Source organism: Perca flavescens, chromosome 5 (assembly GCF_004354835.1).
Source record: "Perca flavescens isolate YP-PL-M2 chromosome 5, PFLA_1.0, whole genome shotgun sequence".
In the NCBI taxonomy this organism is placed as follows: domain Eukaryota; kingdom Metazoa; phylum Chordata; class Actinopteri; order Perciformes; family Percidae; genus Perca; species Perca flavescens.
The window spans coordinates 37,727,917-37,753,318 of NC_041335.1; the positions used below are offsets into that span (position 1 = coordinate 37,727,917).

Below are 25,402 nucleotides of genomic sequence, written 5' to 3' on the forward strand. Positions count from 1 at the left end.
TTCAAGGTTATACGAACTTAACTGTAAGTCGCTTTGAAAAAAGCATCAGCTAAATGACATGTAATGTAACGTAATGTAATATAATGTTAAACCTTGTCCCGCGGTGGCATTTCTTCTCCTCCGGCAGTTTGAAGCAGAATTGAGACACGAAATCCATCAGCAGCGCGGGGAGAACACCGGGTTTCTTGAAGCTTTTAATCTGAACAGCCAAGCTGTAAAATAATTATAAAAAAAAAAGACAAGCAGAGAACATTTACAACGTCACATACAGGAATAAAGAGCAACAATACAGGAATGAAACAACAGAGTGTGATGGACGTATACAGTATGCAAAATGCATTTGTGAGTGACTCATAGAGAGACAGACAAAGAAAGAGAAAGCTGCATGAGGGTGAAGGCCTTTCTCTTTATTTATAACATGCTACAGAGAGGAATGGGCAATTATAATCTTATTATACATGTGCTGGTTCCATAGACTGTTAAAATAATGGACAAAGCTTCTGGGTCTGAAACGTAAAGCCAATGCTGAAGCTCCTTAACGCTGCATTATCTCTAATATCCAGCAGGGGGTGACTCCACTGGCTCCAAAAAGAAGTCTGTGGTTGTGTCTCATTCCGCATACTTCTGTCAGTACGCTGCTAATGTGCACTGAACACTTACTGCTGTAGTGCCCACTTTGGAGTAGTATTTGAGTAGGTTAGTATTGTCCCAAAATGAACACTTATGTTAAAACACTTACCGGAAATGACGAGCGGGATGAACGTGACGAACGCAACACGTGAACGCAAAAAAACCAACAACAGACGGACAGTATGGCCTATTTCTATTATATTATCTATTATATTATTTTCATAAAATACGAAATCGTATTCCATCCGAGCCGCCATTACGGTCGGTTTGAAATTCTTGAGCAGCCAGACCCACGTGACGCGTTCGTCCAATCAGCTGCCAGTCGACGTCCCTGGTCCCTCCCCTTTCTGCTTTGTAGTCAAGATGGCGCCCGTTTAGTGCGAGTAGGGTCCATCGTTCCACACTGAACTTTTTGACAGTTTTTTAGGGGGTCATCCTGGTACTTTCAGTGCACTGACTTTTTACGTTATCTACACGATATACTTAAAACTAAGTGTTTGAAGTGTGCAAGTAGGCAGTTTGAGACACTGTTTTTATAGAAGTCTATGAGAAAATGAGCCTACTTATCTCTTGATTTATTACCTCAGTAAACATTTTCATAATGAGTTTATGGTCTCAATCGCTAGGTTCAAGTCTTCTTCAACACAGCATGATGTTTATTTAGTAAATGATGCTCCCATTTATTTTAAAATAGACGATAAAGCAGGGAATGCTTTAGGACCTGTCAATCAGGATAGAGGCTTAGCGATGCTAACCATGCTAACACCGTGGACATTAAAATAGACCTCAACTTGTTTTTGGCTGTTGTCCGTGTTTTCATTTTAAACTCTGACCCTCTCACAGTGTGTTTTCACCTTTTGCAAAGTTAATTGGAACAATTAAAGGCTTTAAAGGTGCAGTAGGTAAGCCTTCTAAAACTAACTTTCTATCATATTTCCTGAAACTGACCCTATGTTCCAGTAGAACTACATGAAGCAGGTCATTTAAATAAAAATCCAGCTCCTCTGGCTCCACCTATCCTGTTGATTTGCAAAAACCCACAGCTCCCTGTTCAGATGCACCAATCATTATTATATTAATAATACATTATTATATTAACTATTGTCATGTTCTTGGAAAGCACATCTTCAGTTTATCATGACATATCATATCATATCTACTCCCGCTGTGATTGTAGAGACTGCGTCAGGGCTGTAGACAGCTTTCATTTCAGTGGCGCCATCACGATAAGAGACGTAACAAGGTTCTTTCAAACAACAACCACAATAAAAACCTCTCCGCTGCCTCATTCCAACATGGCATCATGACTTTTGCGTAAACATACAGTAAACCTCACTTTCCTAAAGCCAAGTGGCGTGTTATCTGGACGTATTCTGAGCTATCCGCGTGTTTTTCTACGCTGTATACAGCGGATGTAAACATACACACCACGTGACATGTTGGGTTTAGGGAAAGAACGTTGGGAAAGGCTTCAGTAACACAAAAAAAAACGACAAAAAAACGACAAAAACACGACGTGACCAAAGTCACACACTTAGGAAAACAATAAACGGTTGAGTTTAGGAAAGAAACATTGGGGAAGGCTTATAGCCGTTACACACCAACCAGACGGCCGACAGGCGGCAGTAAAGCCAGTCGGGCTGATCAGTCTCCCCGAGTTGGTCCAAAAAGTTCCTCAGAACTCACCGAAGAGACGAGACGTTGCCCAAGAAATGACAACCGGCAGCTGATTGGACGAACGCGTCACATGGGGTCTGGTTTCTCCGGAAATTCAAAGACACAGACTGTCATGGCGGCTCGTTCAGAATACGATCTCATATTGGACTAAAATAGTTTCACCGAAACGAGTTTCTGGAAACATTTGAAGAGAGAAATAGGCCGTGCAGCTGCTGAATCTGTCTTCATTTCAGATCAACAAAGGTCAGTTTAAAAGATTTTCGTCGGATTTTGAGAGACTCTAGTCACATTCCTCCCGCTCGCCATTTCCGGGTGAGTCCCGACTGCCCTGTCTGCGACTGAACATGTCAAATCAGCAAAAATGAACGGCAACGGCCCCCCAGACGGACAACGGCACGGGACACACCGAACAGACTCGAGTCACTGACCTCGCCAGACTGTCCAACGGCCGATTATAGTGTACAAAAAATGTAAATAAAAAATGGTTGATAAATGCCTCACGCGGGACACAATCCCGGCTCTCCTGGGTAAAAGTCCTGTGTTTGACCCATCTGCCACCCCAACCAGCCCTCCCCTCTGTGGACTTCAGAGAAAAGGGCCCTGAGGAGGGTGGTGAGGTCAGCTGAGAGGCTGCCACCTATTGAGAATTTGGCCAAACAACACGGCCTTTCATGGGCTAACAAAATCATCAAGGACTCTACACACCCCTGCCACAGTTGGTTTTCTCTCCTGCCCTCAGGCAGGCGCTATCGCAGCCTAATGGCGCGTTCTTTTTGTCGTGTAATCGCGACTAGTAGCTCGAGTGTGACGTCACATCCGTGTCGAAAAAGGAATAACCGCGGCTAGGCTACTGCTCTGCTTTCTGCTCCAGACTCGGCCGTTGTTGTCATATAGCAACCGAGCGTCTCTAGCCAATTTCAGCTGCACAAGCTACTAAATAGCTAATCAGGCGGTATTTAACTCCTAATAAGACTGTAGAGACATGTCTATAGGTAGCAGTATACAGCACTATGTTTAACTCCTAATAAGACTGTAGAGACATGTCTATAGGTAGCAGTATACAGCACTATGTTTAACTCCTAATAAGACTGTAGAGACATGTCTATAGGTAGCAGTATACAGCACTATGTTTAACTCCTAATAAGACTGTAGAGACATGTCTATAGGTAGCAGTATACAGCACTATGTTTAACTCCTAATAAGACTGTAGAGACATGTCTATAGGTAGCAGTATACAGCGCTATGTTTAACTCCTAATAAGACTGTAGAGACATGTCTATAGGTAGCAGTATACAGCGCTATGTTTAACTCCTAATAAGACTGTAGAGACATGTCTATAGGTAGCAGTATACAGCACTATGTGTATGACACAAAAGTGCTTAAAATTGTAGAAAACCACAATGTTTACTACGTGTGATGCACGACGTAGCCATCTTTGAAAGTGAACTCGGGGTCCTCTGAGTTCAGACGACTTGACGAGTCGTATATATACGACCTCGGGGGGGCTCTTTTTGCAACTTCCGGTTCGTAACTCCGGAAAACGACTCGTAGGTCGAATTTGGTGGACAAAAAAAAAAGAACGCACCATAAGGACGAGGTCTTGTTTTTATGGTGGTCCAATGCAACGTAATTTCGTTCTACACTGCACTTCCTGAAGTGTTTTTTGGAATCACAATAAAAATAATCTTGAATCTTGAATCTTCCGTCCTTTAATACTGCTTGCTACGGCGATAATTCACACGTAATGTAGATCAAATGGAGGCCAAATAGCCTTGATAAACACGCTAAAAAATGATTATGCGTCTTGATAACATGCCAAAATGGCATATGAATTGGCGTGTCACACATACGCCACTTCATGAGATCAGTCTGTTCATTCAGACCTTCTACATGATGAAGTTGCCATGGTTACTTCATCTCACAGGCAGCAATCTGCAGGTCGAAACCTTGAAGCTCAGGAATGCCAAAACACAGCTTCGTGATGGATTATTGGGATAATATCTGTAAATTTGGATTAGTTCAAAAGCTGGTTGGTGTTTCTTTGCCCTCAATGAACTGTATGTTGCAAAGCTGTTGGAGAATAGGATAATGTTGTGTTATGTTATGTTATGCTGAACTATTGGTATTTATTTATTTGTCAATTTAACTGCAGGGATGCACCAAATCCAGAATATTGGGCTTTTTGACGCTTGCACTACGCACGCTACGCTAGTCGGCATCATGGTGGTGATGGCGCAGTGGATATGACACATGCGACACATCAACCAATGTGTCCCTGAGCGAGACACTTAACCCATAGTTGTTACCTCTGACATATATAGCAATTGTAAGTGGATTTGGATAAAAGGGTCATGTAATGTCCCTTTTAATGTTATTGTGAACCTAAATTGATATATATACTGGCCGGATCTAAAGCTGCAAGGGGCCGGATTTGGCCCGCGGGCCTTGAGTTTGACACGTGCTATACTCAGACAGCTGGCCCCGAACCGTAATATGTGAATGATTCAGAAAATAAATCATCTGTGACATTTGCTTATGTGAATACATACAAATAAAGGGAAAGAAACTGAGAGAAAAAAGCAGAAATGCTGTAAAGTTACCAGCTGGTGCAGTCACAGTGGTACGCCGTCTGTGGCTCCAGGTTCTGCAGGCCAAACTTCTTCCCCAAAGGATGGATTTTGTATTTACATTCATCCAGATGTTTGAGGCTTCTACACAGCAGCTGGCTGTCTGCAGGAGTCAGAAATAAACACTTGTTATCTCACAAAATATCAAAGAATGCCCACAGTTCAATTCAATTTAGTTCATGTAACCCTTAATAAATTTAACTCATTTACAAAGTTTTGTATATCTTAAATATGGGTTTCTTACAACCAAATTGCCCCAAAATAACTTGGATGCATGCATGTACGTTATATGGAACCCATGCAACGCTGTTCACAGGTAAAATTAATTATTACTTATATTGATTTTTGGGTGTTTTATTCAATTTTATAGTCTTAGAACATCCTCTAATCTTAATTCAAGATAATTCATAATTTCTGTTTTTTAAAACCAAAAACAATACGTATAATGTCATTTAAATTAGGTTTATTGACCATGAATTTAAAAAAAAAGCGTTGAAAAAGTGACAAAAACATTTTAAAAAGCACCAAAACAATCAAAAAAGCGACAAACGCATCGGGAAAAAAGCGACAAAAAAAATCAGCCTTTCGCGATGTGTTTATTGCGCCGGTTGATATGGCGATAACGATTAAAAACAGATATACTGATGTTGTTCTGCTCTACATCTCTTTGTTTCTATCATCTGATGTGTGCTGAATGTAGCTGCTCTGTCCCACCTGTAGGGGGCAGAACATGATCGTGTGGTAGCTTGAAAACAGCGCTGGAATGTAACTAAGTACATGTACTCCAGTACTGTACTTAAGTCCAGATGTTGAGGTACTTGTACTTTAACTTGAGTCTTTTCTTTTCATGCCACTTTCTACTTCTACTCTGCTACATTTCAGAGAGAAATATTGGACTTTTTACTCCGCTACATTCATCTGTTACAGCTTTAGTTACTAGTTACTTTAGTTACTCCACTACATTCATCTGTTACAGCTTTAGTTACTAGTTACTTTAGTTACTCCACTACATTCATCTGTTACAGCTTTAGTTACTAGTTACTTTAGTTACTCCGCTACATTCATCTGTTCCAGCTTTAGTTACTAGTTACTTTAGTTACTCCGCTACATTCATCTGTTCCAGCTTTAGTTACTAGTTACTTTAGTTACTCCGCTACATTCATCTGTTCCAGCTTTAGTTACTAGTTACTTTAGTTACTCCGCTACATTCATCTGTTACAGATTTAGTTACTAGTTACTTTAGTTACTCCGCTACATTCTTCTGTTACAGCTTTAGTTACTAGTTACTTTAGTTACTCTGCTACATTCATCTGTTACAGCTTTAGTTACTAGTTACTTTAGTTACTAGTTACTTCAGTTACTCCGCTACATTCATCTGTTCCAGCTTTAGTTACTAGTTACTTTAGTTACTCCGCTACATTCATCTGTTACAGCTTTAGTTACTAGTTACTTTAGTTACTCCGCTACATTCATCTGTTCCAGCTTTAGTTACTAGTTACTTTAGTTACTCCGCTACATTCTTCTGTTACAGCTTTAGTTACTAGTTACTTTAGTTACTCCTCTACATTCATCTGTTACAGCTTTAGTTACTAGTTACTTTAGTTACTCATCTACATTCATCTGTTCCAGCTTTAGTTACTAGTTACTTTAGTTACTCCGCTACATTCATCTGTTCCAGCTTTAGTTACTAGTTACTTTAGTTACTCCACTACATTCATCTGTTCCAGCTTTAGTTACTAGTTACTTTAGTTACTTCACTACATTCATCTGTTCCAGCTTTAGTTACTTTAGTTACTTCGCTACATTCATCTGTTACAGCTTTAGTTACTAGTTACTTTAGTTACTCCGCTACATTCTTCTGTTACAGCTTTAGTTACTAGTTACTTTAGTTACTCCGCTACATTCATCTGTTCCAGCTTTAGTTACTAGTTACTTTAGTTACTAGTTACTTCAGTTACTCCGCTACATTCATCTGTTACAGCTTTAGTTACTAGTTACTTTAGTTACTAGTTACTTTAGTTACTCCACTACATTCATCTGTTCCAGCTTTAGTTACTAGTTACTTTAGTTACTCCGCTACATTCATCTGGTACAGCTTTAGTTACTTTAGTTACTCAGCTGCATTCATCTGTTCCAGCTTTAGTTACTAGTTACTTTAGTTACTCCACTACATTCATCTGTTCCAGCTTTAGTTACTAGTTACTTTAGTTACTCCGCTACATTCATCTGTTCCAGCTTTAGTTACTAGTTACTTTAGTTACTCCGCTACATTCATCTGTTCCAGCTTTAGTTACTTTAGTTACTTTAGTTACTCAGCTACATTCATCTGTTACAGCTTTAGTTACTAGTTACTTTAGTTACTCCGCTACATTCATCTGTTCCAGCTTTAGTTACTAGTTACTTTAGTTACTCCGCTACATTCATCTGTTCCAGCTTTAGTTACTAGTTACTTTAGTTACTCCGCTACATTCATCTGTTCCAGCTTTAGTTACTAGTTACTTTAGTTACTCCGCTACATTCATCTGTTCCAGCTTCAGTTACTAGTTACTTTAGTTACTCCTCTACATTCAACTGTTCCAGCTTTAGTTACTAGTTACTTTAGTTACTCCGCTACATTCATCTGTTCCAGCTTTAGTTACTAGTTACTTTAGTTACTCCGCTACATTCATCTGTTCCAGCTTTAGTTACTAGTTACTTTAGTTACTCCACTACATTCACCTGTTCCAGCTTTAGTTACTAGTTACTTTAGTTACTCCGCTACATTCATCTGTTCCAGCTTTAGTTACTAGTTACTTTAGTTACTCCGCTACATTCATCTGTTCCAGCTTTAGTTACTTTAGTTACTTTAGTTACTCAGCTACATTCATCTGTTACAGCTTTAGTTACTAGTTACTTTAGTTACTCCGCTACATTCATCTGTTCCAGCTTTAGTTACTAGTTACTTTAGTTACTCCGCTACATTCATCTGTTCCAGCTTTAGTTACTAGTTACTTTAGTTACTCCGCTACATTCATCTGTTCCAGCTTTAGTTACTAGTTACTTTAGTTACTCCGCTACATTCATCTGTTCCAGCTTCAGTTACTAGTTACTTTAGTTACTCCTCTACATTCAACTGTTCCAGCTTTAGTTACTAGTTACTTTAGTTACTCCGCTACATTCATCTGTTCCAGCTTTAGTTACTAGTTACTTTAGTTACTCCGCTACATTCATCTGTTCCAGCTTTAGTTACTTTAGTTACTTTAGTTACTCAGCTACATTCATCTGTTACAGCTTTGGTTACTAGTTACTTTAGTTACTCCGCTACATTCATCTGTTACAGCTTTAGTTACTAGTTACTTTAGTTAATAGTTACTTCAGTTACTCCGCTAAATTCATCTGTTCCAGCTTTAGTTACTAGTTACTTTAGTTACTCCGCTACATTCATCTGTTACAGCTTTAGTTACTAGTTACTTTAGTTACTCCTCTACATTCATCTGTTACAGCTTTAGTTACTAGTTACTTTAGTTACTCCGCTACATTCATCTGTTACAGCTTTAGTTACTAGTTACTTTAGTTACTCCGCTACATTCATCTGTTCCAGCTTTAGTTACTAGTTACTTTAGTTACTCCTCTATATTCATCTGTTCCAGCTTTAGTTACTAGTTACTTTAGTTACTCCTCTACATTCATCTGTTACAGCTTTAGTTACTAGTTACTTTAGTTACTCCGCTACATTCATCTGTTCCATCTTTAGTTACTAGTTACTTTAGTTACTCCACTACATTCATCTGTTCCAGCTTTAGTTACTAGTTACTTTAGTTACTCCTCTACAGTCATCTGTTACAGCTTTAGTTACTAGTTACTTTAGTTACTCCTCTACATTCATCTGTTACAGCTTTAGTTACTAGTTACTTTAGTTACTCCGCTACATTCATCTGTTCCAGCTTTAGTTACTAGTTACTTTAGTTACTCCTCTACATTCATCTGTTACAGCTTTAGTTACTAGTTACTTTAGTTACTCCGCTACATTCATCTGTTCCATCTTTAGTTACTAGTTACTTTAGTTACTCCGCTACATTCATCTGTTCCATCTTTAGTTACTAGTTACTTTAGTTACTCCGCTACATTCATCTGTTACAGCTTTAGTTACTAGTTACTTTAGTTACTCCGCTACATTCATCTGTTCCAGCTTTAGTTACTAGTTACTTTAGTTACTCCGCTACATTCATCTGTTCCAGCTTTTAGTTAGTTACTTTAGTTACTCCGCTACATTCATCTGTTACAGCTTTAGTTAGTTACTTTAGTTACTCCGCTACATTCATCTGTTCCAGCTTTAGTTACTAGTTACTTTAGTTACTCCGCTACATTCATCTGTTCCAGCTTTAGTTACTAGTTACTTTAGTTACTCTGCTACATTCATCTGTTCCAGCTTTAGTTACTAGTTACTTTAGTTACTCCGCTACATTCATCTGTTCCAGCTTTAGTTACTAGTTACTTTAGTTACTCCGCTACATTCATCTGTTCCAGCTTTAGTTAGTTACTTTAGTTACTCCGCTACATTCATCTGTTACAGCTTTAGTTAGTTACTTTAGTTACTCCGCTACATTCATCTGTTCCAGCTTTAGTTACTAGTTACTTTAGTTACTCCGCTACATTCATCTGTTCCAGCTTTAGTTACTAGTTACTTTAGTTACTCTGCTACATTCATCTGTTCCAGCTTTAGTTACTAGTTACTTTAGTTACTCCGCTACATTCATCTGTTCCAGCTTTAGTTAGTTACTTTAGTTACTAGTTAGAAAGTAAGAAAGGAAGAAGGAAAGTTGATTGACTGTTTGGATAGTTTCCACTTTCTAAAACTTATTCTTTACGTTTAGTACTTTAACTACATTCTCCTGATGATTCTTACACACTGTTACTGAAGTAATATTTTCACTGCAGTACTTTAACTAGTAACAGAGTATTATTACAGTATGGTATTAGTACTTTTACTGTAACAGAGTATTATTACAGTGTGGTATTAGAACTTTAACTAGTAACAGAGTATTATTACAGTATGGTATTAGTACTTTAACTAGTAACAGAGTATTATTACAGTATGGTATTAGTACTTTAACTGTAACAGAGTATTATTACAGTGTGGTATTAGTCTTTTAACTAGTAACAGAGTATTATTACAGTATGGTATTAGTACTTTAACTAGTAACAGAATATTATTACAGTATGGTATTAGTACTTTTACTGTAACAGAGTATTATTACAGTGTGGTATTAGTACTTTAGCTAGTAACAGAGTATTATTACAGTATGGTATTAGTACTTCAACTAGTAACAGAGTATTATGACAGTATGGTATTAGCACTTTACTGTAACAGAGTATTATTACAGTGTGGTATTAGTACTTTAACTAGTAACAGAGTATTATTACAGTATGGTATTAGTACTTTTACTGTAACAGAGTATTATTACAGTGTGGTATTAGTACTTTAGCTAGTAACAGATTATTATTACAGTATGGTATTAGTACTTCAACTAGTAACAGAGTATTATTACAGTATGGTATTAGTACTTTTACTGTAAAAGAGTATTATTACAGTGTGGTATTAGTACTTTAACTAGTAACAGAGTATTATTACAGTGTGGTATTAGTACTTTTACTGTAACAGAGTATTATTACAGTGTGGTATTAGTACTTTAACTAGTAACAGAGTATTATTACAGTATGGTATTAGTACTTTTACTGTAACAGAGTATTATTACAGTGTGGTATTAGTCTTTTAACTAGTAACAGAGTATTATTACAGTATGGTATTAGTAATTTAACTAGTAAAAGAGTATTATTACAGTATGGTATTAGTACTTTAACTAGTAAAAGAGTACCCATTATCTGTTTAGGTTTAATTACTAATGTTAACTAGCATGTTAGTGATCAGTAATTAGCCTGTGTCTATGTTATCTCCTTACATATACCTACACATTATTTTCTCGACCAAATCAATTAGTTGTTAAACATTCTCTGATGTCAGCTTGTTAAATGGGAATATTTCATATTTCCTTCTCTCCTCTGGGACGGTAAACTGAATATCTTTTGAGTTGTGGACAAAACGAGACATTTGAGGACGTCGTCTTGGGACTTTTGGGAAACTGATCCACATTTTTCACCATTTTCTGACATTTTAGAGACAAAAAAACTCCTCCATTTCATTTTATCAATGGGAAACAAGGCTAGCAGCAGCAGCAGCAGCAGCAGCGCCACGTCAGACACGTTTCTGGTGTGCAAAGACACAGAAAATGCCACGCCCACGCTCACGCTCACGCCCACGCCCACGCCCACGCTCACGCCCACGCTCACGCTCACGCCACGCCACGCCCACGCCCACGCCCACGCCACGCCCACGCTCACGCCACGCCCACGCCCACGCCACGCCACGCTCCACGCCACGCCACGCCACGCCACGCCCACGCCCACGCCCACGCTCACGCCCACGCTCACGCTCACGCCATGCAGGCAGTGTGCCTAACTGACTAACCGTTACGTCTCTTCTCACCGTCTTTTGGAACGGAGGCTGCTCTCTTCGGTGTAGTCGCGGCTGGCGTCGCAGGAGTGGCTGTGCTAACAGAGCTGTTTCAAAGTTGAACTTCGGAGTCAGACCCGGTGCTCGCCTGCCAATTTCGTTTGTTATTTGGCATCAATGCGCTACTTTGAGTCGGATTTGGCGCCGGTTACGGTTTCCGGTTTCTCTTACATCCTTTCTCCTTCGTCCTTCTGAGGCTGGCAGTGTCTCCTCTGGGCGAGTCTCTGAAGCATCGGTGTTCACTTTTGGGTAACGTTCTGTGCGGGTTGACGATGAATCTTTGCCTCTTGCTGCTTGTTAGCGCGTTGCTCTCAGCGTTGTTTCCGTGTTTGCTTGTAACATCGGAGGAGCTGTAACGGAGCGGCTTTTTGAAGACGGCATAGAGAGCCTTTTTGGTGACTTTACACCTACAGAGAGGAAATGTGCATGTTAAAACCAAGCCGCGGAGTTCTTTATACCCTGCAAAATAAAAACAATATGGTGGTGATATGTCTGCTGGTTATTTTGTTATATTTTTTGGGGGGAATGTCCCTCATATTTCTTCTTACTTGCTCACAGTGTCAACAGAAATCAGATAATCAGCAAAGAGCTTGATTTTAATTTCAGTGTTATGAATTTGGGAAACGTACCAACTGACCCCAAAAACGCTCCCATACATCGATTGTTCAAGCCGCAATTACAACCTATATTTAGGTTTCTAGTTGCGGCGCCCTCTAGTGGCAAGTAGTAGTTATGACGGGAGCAAAGCAGGAAGTAAGGCCTCTTGCACACTGGCTGTTTCCCATTGATAAAATGAAATAGTAACGTGTTCTTCAACTTTATTTTGTCAATATTGTATTATTGTCAATATTTTACAGGTGCAATATTTGAAAATCGACAATTATTCATTATTATTCTTTTTTTAATTACATTTACAGTACAGGCCAAAAGTTTGGACACAACTTCTCATTCAATGCGTTTCCTTTTTATTTTCATGACTATTTACATTGTAGATTCTCACTGAAGGCATCAAAACTATAAATGAACACATATGGAATTATGTACTTAACAAAAAAGTGTGAAATAACTGAAAACATAATAACAATAATAATAATATAATAATAATATTTTAGATTCTACAAAGTAGCAACCCTTTGCTTTTTTATTAATAAGGGAAAAAAAGCACACCTGTGACGTGAAAACCATTTCAGGTGACTACCTCATTGAGAGAACACCAAGGGGTTGCAGAGTTATCAAAAAAAGATGATATCTGCGGATGGTTTTGAGGACTGGTTGGGTTAACTGAATGGACTTCAGCCTTTGAATGAGTGGAAGAGACTTCTCCCTCCTTAAAAAAAAATCTGCTGGCTCTGCATGAATCAAAGTCATAGATCACAAGGATCTTTTATGATCTCAAAAGAACAATTATAGACGCAAAGGGCCTGCACACCTTGATACTGCAATGTAAAATGGTTACTTTTTTATATTCTGCTTTTCATGATGTCAAGTGTTTGACTTAACCTACGATGACCCTGTCTGTTGCCTCCTGTTTTGTCTGTTTTTGTTCTTATCAAAATAACAAAAAAGCTGCAAAAACTAGCCGTGGAAAATCCTAATCTGCTGTTTTTTTTTTTTTTTTTTTACCTATATAGACCACAATCCTTTGCATATTTATTTAAGTAAGAAGAGGAACACTTTGTCTTGCTATTTAGGATAATGGTGTGTAATCTTGAAGCGTTTGTAATCTGTATTTTCCTTGGAAGATAATAACAGAAACAGTGGAAATTGGAAACTCAATTCAATTAAATTATAGTTATTGAAGTGTAGTTTGTCAACGCAAATGCTCCAGTAGGTTAACCATAGTCATGTCTTGATTGTAAGACCATTTGTTAGTGACCTGAAAGATAAAGTTCTCCACAACTTTATCTTTCAGGTGCCCTTCAGAAGTTCATGAGTTTAGGAAGAGCGTCAGACATGTTTTTACACGCACAACCCTACCTGCTCTTTCTGTGGAACAAATATCTGGTTTTATGGTTTTAACTTGCTGCTGTGTCTAACAATATGCAAAATTTACAGAGTTTATGTTCCTGATTGCAAACACTTGGGAGAACATTTTTCAAAAACCTGAAAGTCTTACACATCAGTTAGATTTTCTAAGCACAAACGGACATTTGGAAAAACAGAAAAATAGGTTCAAATATCCAGTATTTCATTTTTTTTTTCACCTTGACAAATTCAAAAATTGGATTTTTAAACTGTTTTTCCATTTTTCTGTTTTTTATTCAGAGGATCAGAAATTGAGAAAATTACAAAATTGCATCTGGGCTCCAATTATTCATAATACTGCCATGGTATTCTCTTCCTCTACTCTGCAGAATATGCAGGTCATTAACTGAATATGGACCACAAAATAAAAAACATTATATACTTTGGGGTCAGATGTGCAACTGATGGTAAGGCTAGGTGGAACAAGGGAAAGAATACCATGGCAGTATTGAATAATTGGAGACCATTTTGTAATTTTCTAAATTTCTGATCCTCTGAATAAAAACTGAAAATTGGAAAAACAGGTTAAAGATCCAATTTTTTAATTTGTCAAGGTGGAAAAAATGAAAAATTGGATATTGGAACCAATTTTTTTCCAAATGTCCGTTTGTGCTTAGAAAATTGAACTGATACGCGTCACACTGACCATTACGGTTCTCTGTGTGATTTTAACACATTTCTGTGGGATTCAATTTTCGTTTTTCTTTAGTCTAACAATGTCTCCACCCATGTGACTTCCCTGCACCGCACATGTCCTGATAGCCCAGGTTGTCCTGCAAGGAATGATGTCAATAACTTGATTGTTACAGCGTTTAAACTTCGAGCAATGGCAATGATGTCAACATGACATCATGTTTTCGTATTGTTACCGGTGGCCCTCTGAACGGTTCGAGCTATCCGTGTGTACAAATATCGGGTTTTTGACGGCGTTATCTCATGTCTAAACAATGCGTTATCGCCATTTACAGAGTTTATGTTCTTGGCAAACACTTGGGCGAACATTTTGATGGCGGCGTTATCCGTGATGCGTCGCCGTATAGCAGTTCGCCGCTGATGCGTTATCGCCGCCATGCGTTATCGCCACATTGGCGGTTATCGCGACTTGCGGCGTTATCGCCGCCAGCGTTTCGATTTTTGCCGATGGCGGCGTTGCGCGATGCGTTATCGCCGCTTGATGCGTTTCGGCGCCATGCGTTATCGCCCCGCGGCGTTATCGCCCCAGCGTTATCAAAATTGACGAAAACTTATAAAATTGCCGCCGCATGTTATCACCCTTGATGCGTTATTGCGCGTTAATCACCGCCCGATCGCGTTATCGCCACTTGCCGATGGCGCGTTATGCGCCGCCCGATGGCGGCGTTATCGCGCGTTATCGCCTCGCCGCATATGACGCGTTATCGCCGCGACGCAGATATATCGCCTTAACTTGACATGTTTATCACCAATCGACTGACATGTTATCACCACTTCGACGCAACTGACGTTATCGCCACTTCGACATGTTATCGCCACTTGACATGTTATCACCACTTGACAGGTTATCGCCACTTGACACGTTATCGCCACTTGACGCGTTATCGCCACTTGACGCGTTATCGCCACTTGACATGTTATCACCACTTGACGCGTTATCGCCACTTGACGCGTTATCGCCACTTGACGCGTTATCGCCACTTGACACGTTATCACCACCGCCTGCACCTTGCTATCGCCATGTGACGCGATATCGCGCCGCGGCGTTATCACCACTTGACATGTTATCACCACTTGATTGTTATCGCGTTGACACGTTATCGCCACTTGACATGTTATCACCACTTGACATGTTATCGCCACTTGACATGTTATCGCCACTTGACGCGTTATCACCACTTGACGCGTTATCGCCACTTGACATGTTATCACCACTTGACATGTTATCGGCACTTGACGCGTTATCGCCACTTGACACGTTATCGCCACTTGACGCGTTATCGCCACTTGACGCTATCACCACTTCGTTGTTATCGCCACTGACATCGTTATCACCACCCTGACGCGTTATCGCCACTCTTGACGCCACTTCGACATGTTATCGCCACACGACTGACACATTATCACCACTTGACATGTTATCACCACTTGACGCATTATCGCCACTTGACACGTTATCGCCACTTGACGCGTTATCACCACTTGACATGTTATCGCCACTTGACATGTTATCGCCACCACATTCGACGCCGCACGCCACTTCGACACGTTATCGCCACTTAACATGTTTATCGGCACTTAACATGACGCAAGTATCGCCACTTAACATGTTATCGCCACTCTCAAGGCACTTGATGTTATCGCCACTCTGACATGTTATCGCCTACCTGACACGTTATCACCACTTCGACGACCGTTATCGCCACTTGACATGTTATCACCACCGACGCTTATCGCCACTTGACATGCCACTTGAACATGTTATCGTTATCGCCACTTGATGCGTTATCGCCACTTGATCAACATGACATGTTATCACCACTTGATGCGTTATCGCCACTATCACCACTTGACATGTCGCCATTTATCGCCACTTGGTTATGACACGATCGCACTTGACGCTGCTATCGCCACTCTAACATGTTATGGCACTTGATGCTATGCGTTATCGCCACTTGACACGTTATCACCACTTCGACGCCAAGAGTCGCGCCACTTGTTATCGCCTTGACGCTTATCGCCACATGTTATCGGGCACTTGACGCGTTATCGCCACTTGCCTATCGCCACCTGACATGTTATCGCCACGCGTTATCGCCACTTGACGCGTTATCGCCACTTGACGCGTTATCGCCACTTAACATGTTATCGGCACTTGATGCGTTATCGCCACTTAACATGTTATCGCCACTTGACGCGTTATCGCCACTTAACATGTTATCGGCACTTGATGCGTTATCGCCACTTAACATGTTATCGCCACTTGACATGTTATCGCCACTTGACACGTTATCACCACTTGACGCGTTATCGCCACTTAACATGTTATCGGCACTTGACGCGTTATCGCCACTTGACGCGTTATCGCCACTTGACGCGTTATCGCCACTTAACATGTTATCGGCACTTGACGCGTTATCGCCACTTGACGCGTTATCGCCACTTGACGTGTTATCGCGAGAAGAAAGCTACGGTTGGGTTTAGGAAACGTGACACGCGGGATACGATCCCCGGTCTCCTGGGTGAAAGTCCTGTGTTGTTTTACACATCCACCCCCCACGACCAACCTCGCTATGAGGATTTTCGCCCTTTCATACAACGGTGTCAATTCACACCCAATCGCAAGGTAATGTAAGTCAATGGAGGCCAAACGCCATTTGATAAACACGCTAATAAAAACGAGTACGCGTCTTGATAACACGCCAATAATAGCATACGAATTGGCGTGTCATACGTACACCACTTCATGAGATCAGGCTGCTTTAGAGCATTTAAGCATCAGTGTGTCTTTAGAGCATTTAAACTTAATGTAACGGCATCAGTGTGTCTCTTACGTTCCCCACCAGGACATCTGGGTGCATCGCCTCAGCTGTTTGAGCTCGAAGCAGGGAACCCGCAGGATGTTGAAGAAGCTGTAGCCCACCATGCTGGAAATGGTGTCGTTGACACCAAGAAGGCACTGCCGAAACCTGGTAAGGTAGGCAGAGAAAGAACAGGCCGAGGTCAAATGAACACGCACTTTTAGTCGCTAAATATCCTTGAATGTTGCCTTGTTTTGTGTACATCTTCAGGGTAGTCTAAGCAGCTTTTAACAACAGATAAGCTCTTAGAAAAAGTGTCTTCCAGTTACTTCGGAATGACCGCCAAGAGTTCACGAGAGTTAGAGGGCAAACATTTTACACATGCAGCTGTCTAGAATTAGATGTAAAGAGAGAATTAAAGGGTCATTTCAGGCTTTTTTTTTTCAACCTGGATCCTATTTTCCCATGCATTGGTGTCTAAGTGACTGACGTGGACAAAAATCTTTGAAGTTGGTCCGGTTTTGAGCGTGAAGGCTGTAACTGGCAGCCTTAAACCGGGCTGCAATGTAACCCTAGTGAGTCTACGTCCACTGAAAGTTCTGTTTTTGCCACTGACAGACTCAGATTATTATTCTAAGTGTCAGACAACATTATGGGATGGATCCCTACAGAGATAGACCTTTTAGTTAAAGAGTAAGATCCTTTTAGTTTAACATGAAACAGCCCCGAAATCACCATCACCAAACTCCACCAGACTCCATGTAAATAATCAGGACTTTAAGCGTGTATAGAGCCAGCATATTTTAACATGTAAATGGGTGAATTAAGGGTTTATTTCAACCAAACCAGAGTGGTGATTGTTGGAACAGTGGAAATATTAACGGTAGTTTTATTTAGTTTCTGTCCACTTTGAATGAAGTGTGTTTTACGATCATTTTGTGACGGTGATTTCGGGGCTGTTTCATGTTAAACTAAAAGGATCTTACTCTTTAACTAAAAGGTCTATCTCTGTAGGGATCCTTTCCATAATGTTGTCTGACACTTAGAATAATAATCTGAGTCTGTCAGCGGCAACAAGAGAACTTTTAGTGGACGCTAACTGACGCTGAACATTTACATTAACGTTACATTACAGCTTGTTTCGCCATTGCTGACTGGACCAACTTTAAAGATGGTTGTTCTCATCAGTTATCTGGACACAAAAACATGGGAAAAGAGGGTCCAGGTTGAAAAAACAAGGTTACACTTTAAACAGATATATCTGCTGGTTTTAAAAGAAGCACAGCAAAAGACAACAAGTAGAGAGTAACAAGTCTAACGTGTTGACTCTTGACATCCAAAGTTAACCCAGAGGGCTGATGCCAGTTTATTTTGCTACTCAAGGATGAACAGTAACGTCACACGGCCTCGGGGTCTTCTGCTTAAATGGGTTATTGGCAAAGTGACAGAATAATATGAGACTGGCGTTCCAGAGAGAAGCACACTTTCATTAGTAAGATGAGTAAGTTTAAAAATGCACTACAGCTGCAAAGATTAATCACTAATCAATTCATCTGTTTTAGTCATTTTTTATTAAGGAAAAAAAAGTTAAACGTCTCTGATTCCAGCTTGTTAAATGTGAATATTGTTTCTAGTGTCTTCTCTCCTCTGGGACAGTAAACTGAATATCTTTGAGTTGGTTACAAAACGAGACATTAGAGGATGTCATCTTGGGCTTTTTGGGAAACACATTTTACACCAAACAACTCATCCATTTATCCAGAAAATAATAAATAATGAAAATAATCTTGAGTTGCAGCCCTAAAAAGCACACATAAAATATACAGAACACAATTTGACACAATCTCTAATGCTACGTTTACATGTGGCCGGCTATTTTCATGAACGGACATTTCACCTTCTCAGTTTTCAAAAATAACATTGTGCACAGCTGTCAGTTTTCAGAAAAGTGTTTGTTTACACGTCCCTGTGTATGTGTCTATATATATATATATATATATATATATATATATATATATATATATATATATATATCTCAATGCTGTCAAGAGTACGCCAGACCTGTAGGTGGCAGTGTAACGAGAAGCTCAGCTCACGTTAGCCAATCAGAATCCCGAAAAGAGTAACAACAGCAACAAATCACTTCCTCTCTCTTCTCTTCTTCACTTCCTCGTCTGTCTAAACCTCAGTTTGTCTCAGTCTATGTGCAGACGTGCAAACAAAGTTTTCCAAAATCTCCACTCTGGGCGGAGTTTTTAGAAAGACTCGGTTTTCAGAGGCGAATTCTCCGTTTGCGTGTAAACGAAAGGAAATGTCTCCGTTTTTCAAAATAACCACGCACGTGTAAACGGGGTATAAAACTCCTAAATTACATGCAAATTAAACTGCGTTATCGCACAGGGAACAAAGGAGTATGGGTTACACTTTACTTGAAGGTATCTACACAAGAGTGACATGACACTGTCACGAACGTGCCATAAATATGTCCTAAACGTTTATGACATTACGCTTCTTTTAGTAAGTGTCATTCGGTTTTTGCCATGACAACTTATGGTTAGGGTTCATGTGTTCATGACAGCGTCATGTCACTCTTATGTAGATACCTTCAAGTACCGGAGTTACCGGAGTTTTTACTCCTATTGCTCTTGAGACGAGGTACTCCTAGTCTAAGGCCTGAGGGGATTGATTGATTGATTGATTTTATTTGACCACTTAAATATAAAAACATATATGAAACAGCACTCTGTGTCATACATTAAAAATACATAAATAGTCAGGGATGACACAATAAAGCCCAAAGACTTATTTCCATTGGGGTCCCTATAAGGGCAGGGGAAGAGGACAAGTAGTAGCAGGTCACACATCAATCATTCAACATACATTAATCAATTTCATCCATATTATACAGACAATTTAACAATAAAAATAAACTTTGATACGATAATGACTACAATTGGCACCTAAGCCATACTTTCAAATTTAAAATTGCCAATGCTTTGGACTGTCTTAAGTGTACCAGGTAACTGGTTCCAAAGGGTAGTTCCAACCCTTGTGGAGTGGGAGAGTTTTAAACTCAAAGTGAAGGGGGTGCACAACTTCTAAAACACTCATAAATCCAGCCTCGTCTGTCCTGACACGACCGTCCACGCCGGGCAACGGGTCAGGGGCAGATGGGAATTCCTGCTTCAAGAAGTTTCCAAGAATGGTGGAAAAATTCTTGGCATTCTGACACATTATTGGATGCCCGGGGTCGTTCGTTCTGAGGCTCACCTTTTGGTTACAGCTGAAACAATTCCAAATGCTACTGTACAAGTGGTCTATATTGACCACGTCAAACATCACAGGACTTTCACCCAGGAGACTGGGGAGACTGGGGATCATTTTCCAGCGTGTCATTTCCTAAACCCAACTGTCCCGTTCTTCTTTATCTAAACCCAACTGTCCCGTTCTTCTTTATCTAAACCCAACTGTCCCGTTCTTCTTTATCTAAACCCAACTGTCCCGTTCTTCTTTATTTAAACCCAACCGTCCCGTTCTTCTTTATTTAAACCCAACTTTCCCGTTCTTCTTTATCTAAACCCAACTGTCCTGTTCTTCTTTATCTAAACCCAACTGTCCCGTTCTTCTTTATCTAAACCCAACCATCCCGTTCTTCTCTTCCTAAACCCAACCGTCCAGTTCTTCTTTACCTAAACCCAACTGTCCTGTTCTTCTTTACCTAAACCCAACTGTCCCGTTGTGCTTTATCTAAACCCAACTGTCCCGTTCTTCTTTACCTAAACCCAACTGTCCTGTTCTTCTTTACCTAAACCCAACTGTCCCGTTCTTCTTTATCCAAACCCAACTGTCCCGTTATCCTTTACCTAAACCCAACTGTCCCGTTCTTCTCTTCCTAAACCCAACTGTCCTGTTCTTTTTTACCTAAACCCAACTGTCCCGTTCTCCTTTACCTAAACCCAACTGTCCCGTTGTGCTTTACCTAATCCAAACTGCCCCGTTCTTCTTTATCTAAACCCAACTATCCCGTTGTGCTTTACCTAAACCCAACCGTCTTGTTCTTCTTTACCTAAACGCAACTGTCCCGTTCTTCTTTACCTAAACGCAACTGTCCCGTTCTTCTTTACCTAAACCCAACTGTCCCGTTGTGCTTTACCTAAACCCAACTGTCCCGTTCTTCTCTTCCTAAACCCAACTGTCCCGTTCTTCTTTACCTAAACCCAACTGTCCCGTTCTTCTTTACCTAAACACAACTGTCCCGTTCTTCTTTACCTAAACCCAACTGTCCCGTTCTTCTTTACCTAAACACAACTGTCCCGTTCTTCTTTACCTAAACCAAACTGTCCCGTTCTTCTTTAACTAAACCAAACTGTCCCGTTCTTCTTTAACTAAACCAAACTGTCCCATTCTTCTTTATCTAAACCCAACTGTCCTTTTCTTCTTTACCTAAAGCCAACTGTCCCGTTGTGCTTTATCTAAACCCAACTGTCCCGTTCTTCTTTAACTAAACCCAACTGTCCTGTTGTTCTGTTCCTAAACCCAACTGTCCCGTTCTTCTTTACCTAAACCCAACTGTCCCGTTCTTCTTTATCTAAACCCAACTGTCCCGTTCTTCTTTACCTAAACCCAACTGTCCCGTTGTGCTTTACCTAAACCCAACTGTCCCGTTCTTCTCTTCCTAAACCCAACTGTCCCGTTCTTCTTTACCTAAACCCAACTGTCCCGTTCTTCTTTACCTAAACACAACTGTCCCGTTCTTCTTTACCTAAACCCAACTGTCCCGTTCTTCTTTACCTAAACACAACTGTCCCGTTCTTCTTTACCTAAACCAAACTGTCCCGTTCTTCTTTAACTAAACCAAACTGTCCCGTTCTTCTTTAACTAAACCAAACTGTCCCATTCTTCTTTATCTAAACCCAACTGTCCTTTTCTTCTTTACCTAAAGCCAACTGTCCCGTTGTGCTTTATCTAAACCCAACTGTCCCGTTCTTCTTTAACTAAACCCAACTGTCCTGTTGTTCTGTTCCTAAACCCAACTGTCCCGTTCTTCTTTACCTAAACCCAACTGTCCCGTTCTTCTTTATCTAAACCCAACTGTCCCATTCTTCTTTACCTAAACCCAACTGTCCCGTTCTTCTTTAACTAAACCCAACTGTCCTGTTGTTCTGTTCCTAAACCCAACTGTCCCGTTCTTCTTTACCTAAACCCAACTGTCCCGTTCTTCTTTACCTAAACCCAACTGTCCCGTTCTTCTTTATCCAAACCCAACTGTCCCGTTCTTCTTTACCTAAACCCAACTGTCCCGTTCTTCTTTATCCAAACCCAACTGTCCCGTTCTTCTTTACCTAAACCCAACTGTCCCGTTCTTCTTTATCCAAACCCAACTGTCCGTTCTTCTTTACCTAAACCCAACTGTCCCGTTCTTCTTTATCCAAACCCAACTGTCCCGTTCTTCTTTACCTAAACCCAACTGTCCTGTTCTTCTTTATCTAAACCCAACTGTCCTGTTCTTCTTTCCCTAAACCCAACTGTCCCCTTCTTTTTTTTTTAATAAAACCAACTGTAGGGCTTCAAAAGTGACGCCAATAGTCCCAACCCAGCTTGTTTAGATAAAGCACATTTAAAGGAGACTTTTAGCGTCAATAACAACACCAAAAAGACACCTGACCAAGCGACCAAGCATTTGGGATTCAGAATGTTTTGCGATTACACAATGATGTAATAATTGTAATGCAGGCCTACCTTTGGTCACAGTGGCAGTGTGAGACGGTGAAGAAGTGAGGGTTGAAGACGCCATAATTCACCGTGAAAGAGGGGATGATGTGCAGGCAGTGGTCGTGTTCTCGGCAGCATCTGTCCGCTCTCTCAAACATCCCTTAACGGGAGAACAAGATCTGAATTCACTCACACGTCAAAGGACAGCAAAGAGGAGATACTCTCGCTTTATTTCAAATCTAAAAGCTTCAGACATTTGAAAAGGAAAGATGTATTGGTTGTAACACATAAGATCTTTCATTTGACCATGTGCCATCATTCCTTTGATATGACCACATAACTCCCGTTTTAGCTGAGCCTCATTGGTTGCCAGTGAAATTCAGAAATGTTTTTAAGGTGCCCATATAATGAAAAAAACACTTTTTCTGGGATTTGGGGTGTTATTTTGTGTCTCTGGTGCTTCCACACGCATACAAACTTTGAAAAAAATCCATCAATGGTGTTCTGAGTGAGATCTGGTTTTTGAATGTGTCCTGCCTTCAGTCTCCGGGTGAGCTGGTCAAAATCTGCACGACTTGTGTCGTCACAAGCCGAAACGAGCTGGCTAACCGCAACCGTTAGCATACTAGCGCCTAACGCCTAACGAAGGAAAGGGGTCTCACTCTGTAGCTAAAACAGAAACCAGGTGAAAAGAGGATCTGCAGCAGTGACAGAGAGCTGGGCAGTACAACAAAAATATGGTGTCATTTGAAAATTAAACCATATAAACCTATTCTGGTACAACCTCAAAATATAATTATGAACCTGAAGATGAGCATAATTTGGGCGCTTTAAAGCACTCCATGGTCAAGCCCCTCCTGTCTACTTTCTCTGCCGCCAGGGCCCTCGGGTCCACAACCCAACAACTCCTCGTCATCCCCCGGACACGCCTAAAAACCAGAGGGCACCGAGCCATCTCTGTAGTAGTCCCCAAACTCTGGAATTCCCTCCCACCCCAGATCAAATCATGTAATACAATTGCTAGTTTTAAATCAAATCGGAAGACGCATTTTTACTCTCTTGCTTTTAACTCCCTTTGATTTTTTTTCTTTTTAAGATTCAGAGTTATGAACTGAACTCAACTTTTTCTTATCTTTTTGCATTTACAAACATTCCATTGTTGTTTTATTCTATGTTATATTATTTAATTCTTCCTTTGTTTAACTATATTCATGGAGGAACGAACAGTTAGTTATTGATAAGTTACTGGTTGACTGATAATTAGTGCTTGAATCAGTCAATCAGTAACTTATCACTAACTAACCATTCGTTCCTCAGTAACTACCTAAGGTTTTGTGTACCTTATTGTTACTGTGTAAACTGCTTCCTTACTTATTTTCTCTCCTGACTCCTCAAGTCACCACCAGGAAATGTAATCTCCCATCATATGGGCAAATCATGTATGACATCCCCCGAACGCAAACTGTCTTTGGTGAAAGTACCTTTAAAGTTTTTGCACCCTCATCCTGGCAGAATCCGCTTAAATTAGACTACCTACCAACAATGACACAGTTTAAAATTAGGATAAAGGACTATTTGAGTACTAAATGCAAATGTGCTGTTACTGGGCACTGCTGGTGATTATGTTGAGATGATGTTAAATTGCCAACTGTCTTTTTTCTGTTTTATGTTGTCAGTTTTTCACGGTATATTTTAATATAGAACTATTATACTGCTGTCTTGGCCAGGACTGCCTTCAAAAAAGAGATTCTGAATCTCAATGGGATTATTTCCTGCTACAAGAAAGGTTAATAAAAAATAAAAAATGTAAAGTGTTTCCAAACATCTTATTACAATACACTTTTCATGTAAAAACGTGACACGGATATGTTTTTAGTATTCAGTCTTGGCAGCCATAGGCGTATTTTACAGAGGGGATAGGGTGGTTAACTAACCCCCCCTCCAATAATCACAACTGGCCAGTTGGGGGCCCCAAAAAAAGAAAAACTATTATAATTTCCTTTACATAAATAAAGACATTTGCACCATGAAATGTTGCAGACAAATTCACCAGAATGCAGAAAATGAAGTATTTGACTCACTAAATTTCAATTTTTCTCAAAAGTGGAGATCTGTGACCCCTCTCCAGTGTTAAACCCAAAGTTACGCCCTTTTTGGCATCAATATGCTTCCATAGTATCATAAAATCATAAAAACTGTTCTCCGTGCTCACCTAACTGTTCGTATCCGAGCGCTTTGCTCCCGGTGCCGCACCACAGCGTCCCGGGGAACATCCAGGCGCGTTTCCTGCGCGCTCTCCCCGCTGTCTCTTCTCTCCTGGGAAGCTTTGGCGCTGTGGAGGAGACGCCCGCACAAAAGCGAGAATCCGGAGCCAACAGCGCGCTGATATTAAACCGCCGGGTTACTTCATGGCTTATGTCGCAAAGCCTGCGGTATTTCTCCGTCACCAGAGGGTCCGAGTTCACTTCGCATGTCACCGGGCGCGCGTCCTCGGACCACAGGCTGAGGAACAGGGCGCGCACACCGGCTGCGTCCTCTCGCAGGAACGTGACGCGCGTGTGTCCGTCATGTGCAGCAGCAGGACTGGACCTGAGACAGGAGACACCGGATCCGACCGCCGGCTGTGCTTTGGATAGGATGAGTAAAGATAAAGTGGAAACAACTTGTAGAAGGCAGACGCTTTGCAT

At 40.6% G+C, this 25,402-nt stretch overlaps 1 protein-coding gene across 1 annotated transcript in view; it reads right to left on the bottom strand.

Moving 5' to 3' along the window:
* The window catches only part of LOC114556300 (group 3 secretory phospholipase A2-like), a 28,508-nt gene extending 3,106 nt beyond the window's left edge, over positions 1-25,402 (bottom strand). The window contains exons 1-6 of the mRNA XM_028579207.1: positions 24,928-25,402; positions 22,743-22,875; positions 17,037-17,171; positions 11,656-11,891; positions 4,908-5,037; positions 93-212 (exon numbers count right to left, since the gene is read on the bottom strand). Coding sequence (XP_028435008.1) covers positions 93-212; positions 4,908-5,037; positions 11,656-11,891; positions 17,037-17,171; positions 22,743-22,875; positions 24,928-25,402 — 1,229 coding nt within the window. The remainder of the gene's footprint in view (positions 1-92; positions 213-4,907; positions 5,038-11,655; positions 11,892-17,036; positions 17,172-22,742; positions 22,876-24,927) is intronic.